The following is a 13,501-nucleotide window of genomic DNA, read 5'->3' on the forward strand; positions in this document are numbered from 1 at the left end:
TTCAGTGTACCCCGCAGCGGTAAGATTGCCATGAACGACGACGAGATCCGTACAGCCATCAGTACTAACGCCACTCCACACCATCACAGAACCTTGCTGGAATCAGTTGCCTTCCTGGACAACATTTGGCATGTACTGCTCACCATGGCGTCTCCATGTTGATATCCATCACGCTGTGTCAGGGGAAATCTGGACTCATCTGTGAACAGCACAAGTCTCCATTGGCGAAATTGGCAGTTGACATGGGTACGGGTAAACAGAAGGCGAGCTGCGCAATGTTGCTACGTTAAATCGGGCACTCAAACAGGATGTCTGGGTCGTAGGGACACTTCTCTCAACCTGTTATTTACTGTCTGGTCAGACACCGTGACTCCAGTGACCCTCCTGAGGTCTTGTTGCAGTTCTCCAGCAGTTGCTGAACAATGCCACAAGGCACAGATGGTCAGATATCGGTCATCCTGTGGGGTTGTCATGCATCCATGACCTTGTCCAACCCTTCTTGTGAACTGGCCTGTCTCATTGTAGCAATTCCGCAAGCTATGAATAACTGACGGAGAGACATTGAAATCCACAGCAACGTGACGAAAAGTCCGTCCTTCCTGGATCAAAGTGATGGCCCTTGCGACTTGAACCTCGTTAAGATGTCCGTGGGATGTGCTGGTCGACGTACAATGGGCTGAAATGACCGCAGTAGTCGTTTACCTCACAACGATACACAGGCGCACCACTACTCACTTTGTTTTGAGCAGTCACCTGACAGTTTAATGCATGGCTACGCCTACAGATGGAGTGTAACTTCGATTTGACATACCCTGTTTACAGAGGTAAAAAATTGAGTGTATCCTCCTAGATGGATGCACTCAATGCTGGGATACCTTTGTAAAGTGAAGACTGTCAATACAGAATGATTCTAATATCTTGTAATTGACAAACCCTGAGTAGCTAAGATCTCAAGGTATGCTGTACGACCATTGGAACTCCATCTACCAAATATACGTTCACATACCAGACGTTACAAAACATGTTCCCCTAATTTTTTTGAACTGTGTAGAAATGGCAAGGGCATGTCTTGAAACAATGATGTGTAAAGATATGATAGAGTATGTGTGTGATGGTGGAATGTAGGCAGAATATTTGAAAATGTAAAAACATGGCATATCCAGAATACTGTAAGTTTTTTTAAAAAATTGCTATAGACAGTGAACAGTACCTACAGATTATTTATTTTGGCATATGGTTTGGAAATTATGTACACTATGTACAATATATACACAATAAAATTCATTACTTAACATCTACTTCTCAGTCCACTGCAGTCCTTCTGCTGTTGGTCATAGGAAGTCTTCGCAGCTACCTGAATAAGTGCTAAGCTGACATTTGCTTGCAACGTGGGAATGGTCTGACAAGGGGCTCTGCAATCACATTTTGCAGATGGCACGATTTACTTATAGAGAGAATTCCTGCATCTTTCATGACCTGCCCTGATCCTATATTATCTGGTCCATTTCATGCTGGGCAGTTGGGATCTGCTAACAATTTTTCCTCCTTAGAAAATGTGCAGGGTCTCTAGAGTTCTTCCAGAGTGGTTCTTCCACTCTTCCAAAGCATTGAAGTTGGTTGATGTCGTCACAGCAGCATCACAAAGAAATGAAACAGGATAGTTGTTCTGTGTTCCTTGCCTTTCAATGCATGACTTTAAAGCGAGCTTTGGTACAGTACCATATCCCAAGATAATCTGCAAATGGTGGAGAAAAGAAGAAGAAATAAATGTTTTCTCTCTCTTGGTATCTCAAAGTCTGTCCTCAGAATTGTCAATCTCTTACAGAAATGGTTTCCTCAGCCAGTGTTGATGCCCGTCTGCTTAATGGAGTTTAATTTAGGTTAATGTTTGACAAAGAAGTAGAGGTGGTTTAGGAGTTAAACAACAGGAGTATCAGCCTGTTAAAATATTAATTATAGGAGTAAAAGTTCTAGCCGTGCATTAAATTTTAGTATTGGATAAGGAAAGGGAGAGATTTGGAAAGTAACAAATGAGACACTTCCTAAGCCTGAGAAAGTGTCTCTCATTTGTGTGAGAGGAGAACAAGGGTTTAACTAAGGAAGCTAATATTAGAAAGATGACGGAGAGGAGGGCATAAAGAAGAGAAGTCTGTACTATACTTGGTTAGGGTCCTGGTCACCGCACTGTCTTACAATTTGCAGACCTTTATTGAGGAACTAGAAGTAATGCGGAGAAAGTTCATCTATGAAGATAACGGTACATGAAGTTGTAGACCTTGCAGTTGACCTGTATTTTTGTTTCTTTCTCTTTCCTGTCTGTTGCTCCCTCTACCTATACTGACTTGTTATTGTGTTTTCATCTATGAATATTTTTCTTATATCATGTCTTTCTCTCATATATTTACTACTATCGGATTATTTAATATTGGTTACAGATCTTTATACTGAAGATTGATTTGAATTGACTGATCACAACATTTTCCTATATGTGGAGCAATTGTTGATTGGTTTCAGAGAGCAACGGAGTGGGAACACATTGTATCAGGAGCTTAGCTTTCAAGATGCTGAAGCTCTCGGAGAAATGGACGAAGGTGCTGATATTACAGGTAACCTATTACTTAAATGTTTCTAATTTTCTAGTTTTGAATAATTTAAAGGAAATTAATTTGGTTATAGGACATGGATACCTTATAAATAAGAAATTTTAAGAGTTACTGTGCCAAAATGTTCAATTAATAATGTTATGATGTACATTGACCTTCAGTTTGCTAGATATTTGTTTGAAGAGGATAGTTAGTGAATGATAGGATTCATGTATGTTTTCATTCTACAAACTGATACGTACTAGGTTCCTCATGTCATGAAGATAGTTTCTAAAATTGAACATATTCATTTCTAGCATCACTATACTACTACTTTTTTCTTCTTTAACAGTATTAATCCTGTTCATGTGGCATCGCTGATTCTGAAATTCCTGCAATTAAGGGCTGTCATCCAGGTGGCAGATTTTCTAAAGGCTAGTACACCAAGCGACAAAGTCGCGGGACATTGTATGGGGACAGTTGCGAGACGCTGTCCCTAGACTGTTGCGATACAATGTCCCGCGTCCACATCTATAGAGCCAGTTGCACCACAGGAATCGGCGCAAAATGGCGCAAGAAATTGCTTTATGTGCTTTTAATGTTGTGAATCTTTTTCTCCATCTCGAGAATGGACATAATGAACTTTTTAGTCAGAGACTCCATTGCTTCCCTCTTTTTGTCTCTGTTTTTATACTCGATAGACATAACATCCCAAAGACAAGGGAGGGTGTGTAAATCCTCAATGATTTTTAGAGTAGTTTCCATCGCAAAACAATATAACACGAAACACAACACCAACATTGGCGGCTATCTGCACACTGGCATCGGCGTGTCCCGGGACTCTGTCTCGCGACACGTCCAGACTATATCATTTTGCGCAACATTTGTATCATGTATCCCATTTCGAATGGGAGACCTGCGACATGCAACTTTTATATCGCGACAGTCCCAAACACGGAAAAAATGTCGCAGGAATCCCTGCAACTTGTCGCGATACACGTGTTCCGCAACTTTGTCGCTTGGTGTGTACTAGCCTTAACAGTTATTAACCTAGTCTGTTCTTCAATGATTTCAAAGAACTTGGAATTTAATTGTACATTTCTCTTGATAAACACTCCAATTCTGTGAGAAAATTTCTGCATCCATAATTTAACTCCTGTTACAATATCTGGCAAATATATTTCTATGAAATTAATATTATTCCTTTCCTTACTATACTTCCAGAGTTCACTGTAACACTAACAATTTTATCATCTTACTTGACTTCCAGCTTCCTAATCTCTCATCGCTACTACCTAGTCCACCCCATTTCTCTGGATGTACCACCTAGAATTCTTCCAAACAAAACCCTTAACTTATACATACCATTGTGGTTCAGGTGAAGGCCATCTGATCATAGATCCCTATCTCCTCTCCATCCATTGGGATCTACGAATCTCACTATCAGTGTTCCACATACCAAATGCGTAGTCTCATTTAAATCCCCAATCACCCTCCAGTCACTCTCCCTTCTATGCAGTATCCCAATGATAACAATCTCCTATTTCTTAAACTTCTCGCACTTTCATAACCCGATCCCATACATCCCCAGCTATGTTAGTGCCTGTTCCTCCTTCCATTTTCCTCAAAATCTGCCTCAACCTAATTCCTACATAACACTTGATCCTAGTTCCTTTTCTTCCACATACTTTTCCCAAATGCCTAACAGTAGAGTCACCCATGACGTAAACTTCAGCCCCACCTATCTCATAGATCCCTTCTCTCCTGGTTTCCCCTAATTTTGCAGACGGCAACAGAACATACTTCCTCGTTCCTTATCTCTCTCTTCCACCACTTTTCCACCTCCCTCTTCCTATCCTCAACTCTGTACTCCTCTTTCCTACCGTTCTCTTTCCCCTTGCCTCACTCTTCCTCCTTCGTAACACTTCCCTGCCCCATCTTCCCTCTGCTGTTCTACCTGCAGTGACTCATACCGATTCCTCACACATACCTCTCATTACCTCACTGACTCCCTGATGAGAACCCTTAGCCCTCTTTATTTGTTCCCCATAAAATATTAGCCTACCTGTCATCCACAGCTTCTCCCCTTCCTTCCCCTCCCCCTTGTCTACCTACTGTAACCTGTACATTGATTGAGGAGTACCTATGTGCCTATCTTCATTTCTGTCCTCTGTTACAAGCTTAATTGCCGGGCTGAGTGGCTCAGACGGTTAAGGCGCTGGCCTTCTGACCCCAACTTGGCAGGTTCGATCCTGGCTCAGTCCGGTGGTATTTGAAGGTGCTCAAATACGTCAGCCTCGTGTCGGTAGATTTACTGGCACGTAAAAGAACTCCTGCGGGACTAAATTTCGGCACCTTGGCGTCTCCGAAAACCTTAAAAGAGTAGTTAGTGGGACGTAAAACAAATAACATTATTATTATTATTATTACAAGCTTAATTGTCTCCCTCAAAGTACTCTCTCTCTCTCTCTCTCTCTCTCTCTCTCTCTCTCTCTCTCTCTTCCCTCATACTCCTCCATGCCCACTTACATCCACAGTCCCTTCACCTGCCTCCCTCGACTATTATCCCCTTTGCAGAAATATGATATAATATGAAGATATCAACAGAAATGGAAGAGTGTATTCAGTGAATAAAGGTAAGTAAATATGTATATCACCGAGCTCGATAGCTGCAGTCGCTTAAGCGTGGCCAGTATCCAGTATTCGGGAGATAGTAGGTTCGAACCCCACTGTCGGCAGCCCTGAAAATGGTTTTCCGTGGTTTCCCATTTTCACACCAGGCAAATGCTGGAGCTGTACCTTAATTAAGGCCACGGCCGCTTCCTTCCCACTCCTAGCCCTTTCCTGTCCCATCGTCGCCATAAGACCTATCTGTGTCGGTGCGACGTAAAGCAACTAGCAAAAAGAGAAAAAAATGTATATCAGAACGTGCGTGTTACAAGTTCTAGTAATGGCCATCTCCTTTGTCTTTTCAGTGTTAATTCTGTTTCCAAGTTTATTCCCTTCTTCTACGATTCTGTCTACCAGATGCTGATGACCTTAAGTACTGTCAGCCAAGATTACAGTGTCATTTGCGTACCTCAGATAGTTGATCAACATGCTGTTAACTTATACTCCGTCTTCTGCTTCTTGAAGATTAGCTCAGAAGATCTGCCCAGAGTACAGACTGTTGTTGTTTGAGTCATCAGTCCATAGACTGGTTTGATGCAGCTCTCCATGCCACCCTATCCTGTGCTAACCTTTCATTTCTACGTGACTATTGCATCTTACATCAGCTCTAATCTGCTTGTCATATTCGTACCCTACCGTTCTTACCACGTACACTTCCTTCAAAAACTAACTGAACAAATCCTGCGTGTCTTAAGATGTATCCTATCATTCTATCTCTTCTCGTCAAATTTAGCCAATATCCTGATTTATTTCATTTTTGTTCCGTATTGATAGCCACCAAATGTCATAAAAGAAAGAAAAGTTCCACCTGATCAGTACTTATTTATTATCACATGTATGATAGAATTCACATGTATATTAGGACCGGTTTCGACCTCTTACAAGGTCATCCACAGCTGCATTAGAATCTTATGTTTGCATTTTTGTATTATGCCTCATTCTTGAAAGCTTTATGACATACTCTGAAATTTAACAACATTATGTTGATCACACTTTTGCTAAGAGTTCTAATGTTACAACATAGTCAAGATAATAACATGTTAAATACTCTTATTACATAATATAATGACCCATTGTACACTTATAATTATAATAAAATGAGTTCATCTTTTTTTCTTTTCTAATGCGTAATGAGTATGTAGGAATAGTTTACCATAGGCATTTGCCTATTAAGTTAAAATAAGCTCCATTCTTATAAATGTTTAGTCATGTATGAGGCGAACTTTGTTGATACTTATGAAGTGATTAATGTTATAGTAGTAAATTAGCAGTAAAATACGCTAACCAAATGAAATAATATGCTGACAGTTCAATAAAATATATATCTATATTAAAATATTAGCAAACATGGTTAAACGTGTTTGAATGCATTCTGAAAGTCTAAAACAGCTGATGACAATAAATCTTGCGTTGTTTTGCAGTACGTATTACATTGAAATTATGTGAAATTTGCCCATTAGAAATTTAGCCAAATCGATCTCCTCTCACCAATTGATTCAGTATCTCTTCATTCGTGATTTGATCTATCCATCTCACCTTCAGCATTCTTCTGTAACACCACATTTCAAAAGCTTCTATTCTGTTTCTTTTTGAGCTAGTTATCATCCATGTTTCACTTCCATACAATGCCACGCTCCGGATAAAAGTCTTTAGAAACATTCTATATCAATGTTTGAAGTGAGCAAATTTCTTTTCTTAAGAAAGTTCTTCCTTACTTGTGCTAGTCTGTATTTTATGTCCTCCTTATTTCTGCCATCATTAGTTATTTTACTACCCAAGTAACAATATTTATCCACTTCCTTTAAGACTTCATTTCCTAATCTAATATTTCCTGCATCACCTGTCTTCGTTCGACTGCACTCCATTACTTTTGTTTTGGACTTATTTATTTTCATCTTGTACTCCTTACCAAAGACTTCGTCCATACCATTCAGCAGCTTCTCGAGATCTTCTGCAGTCTCAGATAAAATAACAATATCATCAGCAAATCTCAAGGTTTTGATTTCCTCTCCTTGGATTGTGATTCCCTTTCCAGATTCCTCTTTGATTTCCTTTACTACCTGTTCTATGTAAACATTGAAAAGGAGGGGGGGGGACAAACTGCAGCCTTGCCTCACTCCTTTCTGGATTGCTGCTTCTTTTTCAAAGCCCTCATTTCTTATCACTACAGACTGATTTTTGTCAGACTGATTTTTATACAGATTGTAGATAATTCTTCGTTCTCGGTATCTGATCCCAATCAATTTGAGAATCTTAAATAGCTTGGTCCAATCAGCATTATCGAATGTCTTCTCTAGTTCTACGTGGGCTTGTCCTTCTTGATTCGATCGTCTAAGATCAGACGTAAAGTCAGGATTCCTTCACGTGTTCCTACATTTCTTCGGAAGCCAAATTGATCTTCTCCCAACTCAGCTTCAACTTGTTTTTCCATTTTTCTGTAAATAATACGTGTTAACATTTTGCAGGCATGAGATACTAAACTAATGGTGCAGTAGTTTTCACACCTGTCAGCACTGGCTTTCTTGGGGATAGGTATAACAACATTCTGCTGAAAATCGGATGGGACTTCTCCTGTCTCATACATCTTACACACTAAATGGAATAACCTTGCCATGCTGGTTTCTCCTAAGGCAGTCAGTAATTCAGAGGGAATGTCATCAATTCCAGGTGCCTTGTTCCTATTTAGGTCGCTCACAGCTCTGTCAAACTCTGACCTCAAAATTTGGTCTCCCATTTCATCAGCATCAACAGCCTCTTCTTGTTCCAGAACCAATTTATCTACATCTTTACCTTGATACAATTGTTGGATATGTTCTTACCATCTTTCTGCTTTGCCTTTTTTTTCCCTAGAAGTGGCTTTCCATCTGAGCTCATCCAACCTTCGACATCCTTGCACTTCATAAAATGTATATAGGAAAACATGTAATATTTATTTCCACCTAAAACAAGATATTAGCCTTTTTTAAAACATTTTTCAAATGTAAGATATGTTTTGCCTCTTACTGTGAGGCATCTTCAGTCACTAATCAAAACCTTATTATTTTTGTCAGACAACATTTTCAAACATTTTACAGTTATTATAAAAATGTTCATGAAATAACTAAAAATCTATTATAATGATAAACTCATGTGTAGTTCACTTGATGAATAGGACGTCATTAGATGGTACAGTAGTACAGATGATGGCTTGAAGCCTTAGTCAATATTAGATTTTAAATACATAGTGGAAGGCATATAAAATCATTTCATTGAAAATATACAATACATTTAAATGATATTAAAATACTATATATTCTTAGGTGGTATATTTAAAAATGGAGGTATATAATTATAAGTGACAGTTGATGGTTTAAAGCCGTAGTCAGAGTTTGAAGTATAAGTGAAATAACATGCTAATATATAGTAAATGAATATGAAAAAGATTACATGGTGAATATAAAATGTAAAGGAAAAACATTCCAAATGCTGGGCAATTGTTATTGACGTTAGCGTATATTTGCCCGTAATGTTTAATGGTCAACAGTTCATAGGATTGTTTGTAGATTGGTTCAGCGAGATTGTGTTGATACGAAGTTTATAGTTGGCTTAAATTTATTTTAAGTCATCTGAGTAAGTTTGTAGAGATGATGATGAGCTGTTATTCTCTACGTTGGTATGATTTTGACACGAAGGTTGATTGGCTGTTGTTTTCTTATCTGATTGATTTTCATCACTTGTAATCCTTGCACTTCTCCTTCAGCCATTCTTCCTTAGCTACCTTGCACTTTCTATCCACTCGATTCTTTAATCGCCTGTATTCTTTTCTGCCCTCTTCATTTCTAGCATTCTTGTATTTTCGTCGTTCATCAATCAGGTTCTAGTATCTCCTGAGTTATCCACTGATTCTTGATCTTTTCTTTCTCCCTAACATTTCTTCAGCATTCCTACTGACTTCATTTTTCATGACTATCCACTCTTCCTCTATTGAGTTTCCTTCAGCGTTTTCATTTAGCCCTTGTGCAACATGTTCCTTGTAACAATCCCTCACACTCCTTTCTTTCAATTTGTCTAGATCCCATCTTTTTGCATTCTTTCCTTTCTTCAATTTCTTCGACTTCAGATGGCATTTCATGACCAACAAGTTGTGGTCAGAGTCCACGTCTGCTCCTGGAAAAGTTTTGCAATCCAACACCTGGTTTCTGAATCTCCGCCTAATCATAATGAAGTCTATTTGATACCTTCCAGTGTCTCCAGGTCTCGTCCACGTATACAGCCGTCATTTGTGGTGTTTAAACCAAGTATTGGCAAGGACAAAATTATGACCAGTGCAGAATTCAACCAGCTGACTTCTTTCTTCATTCCTTTGTCCCAATCCAAATTCTCGTACTGCATTACCTTCTCTTCCTTGGCCTACCACTGCATTCCAGTCTCCCCATCACAATTAGATTCTCGTCGTCACCTTTTACATATTGTATATACCGAGCTCAATAGCTGCAGTCGCTTAAGTGTGGCCAGTATCCAGTATTCGGGAGGTGGTAGGTTCGAACCCCACTGTCGGCAGCCCTGAAAATGGTTTTCCGTGGTTTCCCATTTTCACACCAGGCAAATGCTGGGGCTGTACCTTAATTAAGGCCACGGCTGCTTCCTTCCCACTCCTAGCCCTTCCCTGTCCCATCGTCGCCATAAGACCTATCTGTGAATCCTTTGGTCCACACTGAAGGATACCTACCTTCCTTACCTATCAGCAAAAATTAATGAGATCTGTCTCTTGGGTCGTATCGGGTTCTTCGTCACTTGCTGAGGTAAAGGTAGGGTTCAGTAATCCTAATCCATCTACTCAAATGAAAGGTCTGTTTAAAATATTCCTATTTAGTCATATAATTTCTGAATGAATAATAATTGACCATTGGTATCATTGGGATCCAATCGTGTCCACTGGATACCACAATAATTTTACACAGAGGATCAGAACACTGGTGTGAGCTTTTGACATAACTGCCTGGTGGGCATCCTTACTAGAAACCATTGTCTCAATTATTAATTAAATAAAGGAAAGTCTGGAAATCCTTAAATTCGGCTTCCATGTGAGACTACATGTACCATCATAGTGATTCTTAATGGTCCAGTCCTCGTAACATGAACTCTGGAATCTGGGTATAAATAAGGCAGTCCAATCTGTGTGTGCCACGCAGTGGTTATACGGCATGGACCCTTAATTGAATCGATGTGACCTGCGACTATTGCATGGACCGACGTCTAAACTTCTAAGTTACTTTAAAGTCATTGTGGATGATGACTGCATGGAAAATGATTCTGTGGTGGCATATGGCCCTACTGTAAGTCACTGAGGTTGATGACCCCTTGACTATCCAAGTTTCTAAGCTGAAGGCTAAACACTATTAAGTTACATCGGTTGATGACCACCCCAGCACATTTACTGCTCAATCAAAGTCAAATAATGCAACAACACCAATGCTCACGATACTTTTTGGCAGTAAAATCCATTACCTTCGGATATGTCCCCTTAATCGTTACGTTAACATTTACATATTTCCCAGAAAATAAACTAAGATTTCCAGAATGAATCTTCAAGTTATTCGCTTGATTTAAAGTTATTTCAAAATACGGTTTCCACTGAATTTAATAATTAAATAAATTTAAATGATTTAATGAAATCTTAATGAGCAACAAATTCTATCTCCGCGGACTAATGGTTTCTTTCACAAGTCCCTACAAAAGTCTTGATGTAATTCATTTTTTTAATCATGTTGGATGTTTAGCGTTGGTTGTATATTCCTGTAGCTGGAAAAATTTACATAATTTATTTCCAGTATTTATCTTGTTTCGTGGCATCACACTTTAATTTAATCTAATACTAACCATTATTACTACTTGGATAACCCTGATAATTAAGTACAAACCATAAGTAACTCGCCGTACAATGTAAACCGATTACGATGTCATATCTTGTCATAACATTTTCGTGAAACTTTGTGCACCCCTCACAAACAAAACAATCATCATTACCATCGCTCTATATTTTGGACAACCCTAAAATTGGCTAACCTTACTCATTATACTCTAAGTTTGTGGTTTTGAAATGTACATTACAATCTCAATTAAACAAATTCACAGTATCCAACAACTTGCACGTTATTCCCGGATGATATTTTCAACAAGTTCTTGCAAATAATGATTTCCATTGCCAAGAATTGCGATCTCAATTCTAACACACTACCCAAATCCCGTTATTCTCGAGTTGCAAAATCCTATCAGCTGACGGCATTGAGACACAAACGACCCTCGCTCCGCTGTCAGTTTCAATATGAAACATCTGTCTTCCGTCTTGCCTGACTGGCCTCTCAGAATGAAACCTTTAACTTCGCCGATATAATTAAACAAATACGATATTTCTGACCAACAAAATGCACATAGATTATGCTTCAAAATGCCCTACAATAATTGTACACGTCGCAAATTAATACCGACGTGGATTCTCTAGTTCTACTTTCCATCCCAAACATTACACAAAATCTTCCTTGGGCTTATTCATATCCTGGCACATTTACAGGCTTCCAATCATCTGATTCACAAATCCTATCACAACTCACACGACAAATCTGAACTCTTGTTTCAACTCGATGGCTCTCACTGACAAAAACTGGAATAAAAATACTTAGAATCCACGACGCATAATACGCACAAATACATTAATAATGAACACTTCGCATAATGATCTCGTATTTTCCAAAACTGGATTTTGCAAAATGACTGTCAAAATTCTATTTATTATTTATTGTTAGTCAGACACAGTTTAAATGGATATAGAATAACGTTTCACTTCGTGACAAAATTCACCACTCTACATTTCTCAACCCGACAGCGCGCTTCCACTCGATTGAAAATGGGTAACCATGGATTTCTTACATTAATTCCATTAAATTCAAACAGAAATTTTTTACGTCAGATAAAATATCATAATATGACACCACAAAAGTATAGGCAATAAATTCACGGAAATGGCGATCTACTCTGGACGTGATATCACTTCGAAACCCTCACTAATAACTTTTTACATGTCACACGGCACTTGCAATATTTAAATTTTTTTTATCTAAGCAGAAAATAAAACAAATGGCCTTTCGTCATATTTCTGACATTCGCCAAAAAATTATATGGGTGACCAACTGTGTCATAAAAACCCATTTCAAATGCACATAAGTTTGAAATCACAAAACAAGATATAGTAGGTGGTTTGGGTTTACGTCGGATTCCATCTTTCGGCTCACCTGCGACCTTCCGTCGCTTATCTAGCCATTTTACATTTCTGGCTGTACATCATAATATTTATTTATTTTTCCTGGAAATAAAACATTAAAAAAAGGGAAATATACCCTTCACACGTGTCTCCGTTGATCGCACTCGACTGATGGTATTTACTGCTCGCACACAAATTACTTTTTACAACACAAAAAATATTTTACAACTTTATAATACTTCTGCGGTATCTTGACCGTCTTTTTATCAAACTGAATCCACTTGGATTTAAGACACCAGCCACATCGGCCAAAATCTGTTCGTCAGACTTGGTCTACCTTTTGTCACTTGATTTACAGAACAGTCTAACTCTTTCGCTCAAGATTCAATAACACAATGCAGGGGTTTCAACATAGCGTCCCTTCTATATTTATAGCCATTACCCCCTCTCTCCAGGCATTTCCCCTTTGCCGCCAAGAAAATTTGCGTAACTTTTTCGACTTAAATGAACCGTATTTAAAAGAGTTTTGGATGTAACCATATATTTGTTAACTCACTAGCAGTAGTGATCCTGAACATTTAAAATTTATACTTATTAAATTAACTGGTTAAATGACCTCATTTGATAGGCACCATTTTCTTTCTACTTCGCGTGGGGACGCTAGACACGCGCACCCTTCTGAAATAATCCACCGAAATGGCTTAGCAGTCTCAAATCTGTCTTGCTAAAGACCAGTTGTCTTATAGATAAATACACTAATGATAAAAACAACTCCTCAAAAGACCAGGAGGAAACAGGAGAATTTTGGGACCTATTGGACCAGACCATAGATAACATCCCCAAACACCATATAAAATTATTAATAGGCGACTTCAACGCTCAACTAGGCAGAGAAAGAAAATACCGTGACATCATCGGAAAATGGCCAGCACACAAGAAAACAAATAAAAATGGAGAGAGACTAGTTGACCTGTGTAGAAACCATAATTTAATCTCAAAATCTACATGTTTT

The 13,501-nt window shown here is 38.7% G+C and overlaps 1 protein-coding gene across 29 annotated transcripts in view; it reads left to right on the forward strand.

Moving 5' to 3' along the window:
* The window catches only part of syd (JNK-interacting protein syd), a 648,626-nt gene that overhangs the window by 182,927 nt on the left and 452,198 nt on the right, over nucleotides 1–13,501 (forward strand). For all 29 annotated transcript variants that reach the window (XM_067136859.2, XM_067136850.2, XM_067136852.2 and 26 more), the window contains one exon: nucleotides 2,515–2,606. In XM_067136859.2, the coding sequence (XP_066992960.2) occupies nucleotides 2,515–2,606 (92 nt within the window). The remainder of the gene's footprint in view (nucleotides 1–2,514; nucleotides 2,607–13,501) is intronic.

This window comes from Anabrus simplex, chromosome 1 (assembly GCF_040414725.1).
Source record: "Anabrus simplex isolate iqAnaSimp1 chromosome 1, ASM4041472v1, whole genome shotgun sequence".
Lineage (NCBI taxonomy): Eukaryota > Metazoa > Arthropoda > Insecta > Orthoptera > Tettigoniidae > Anabrus > Anabrus simplex.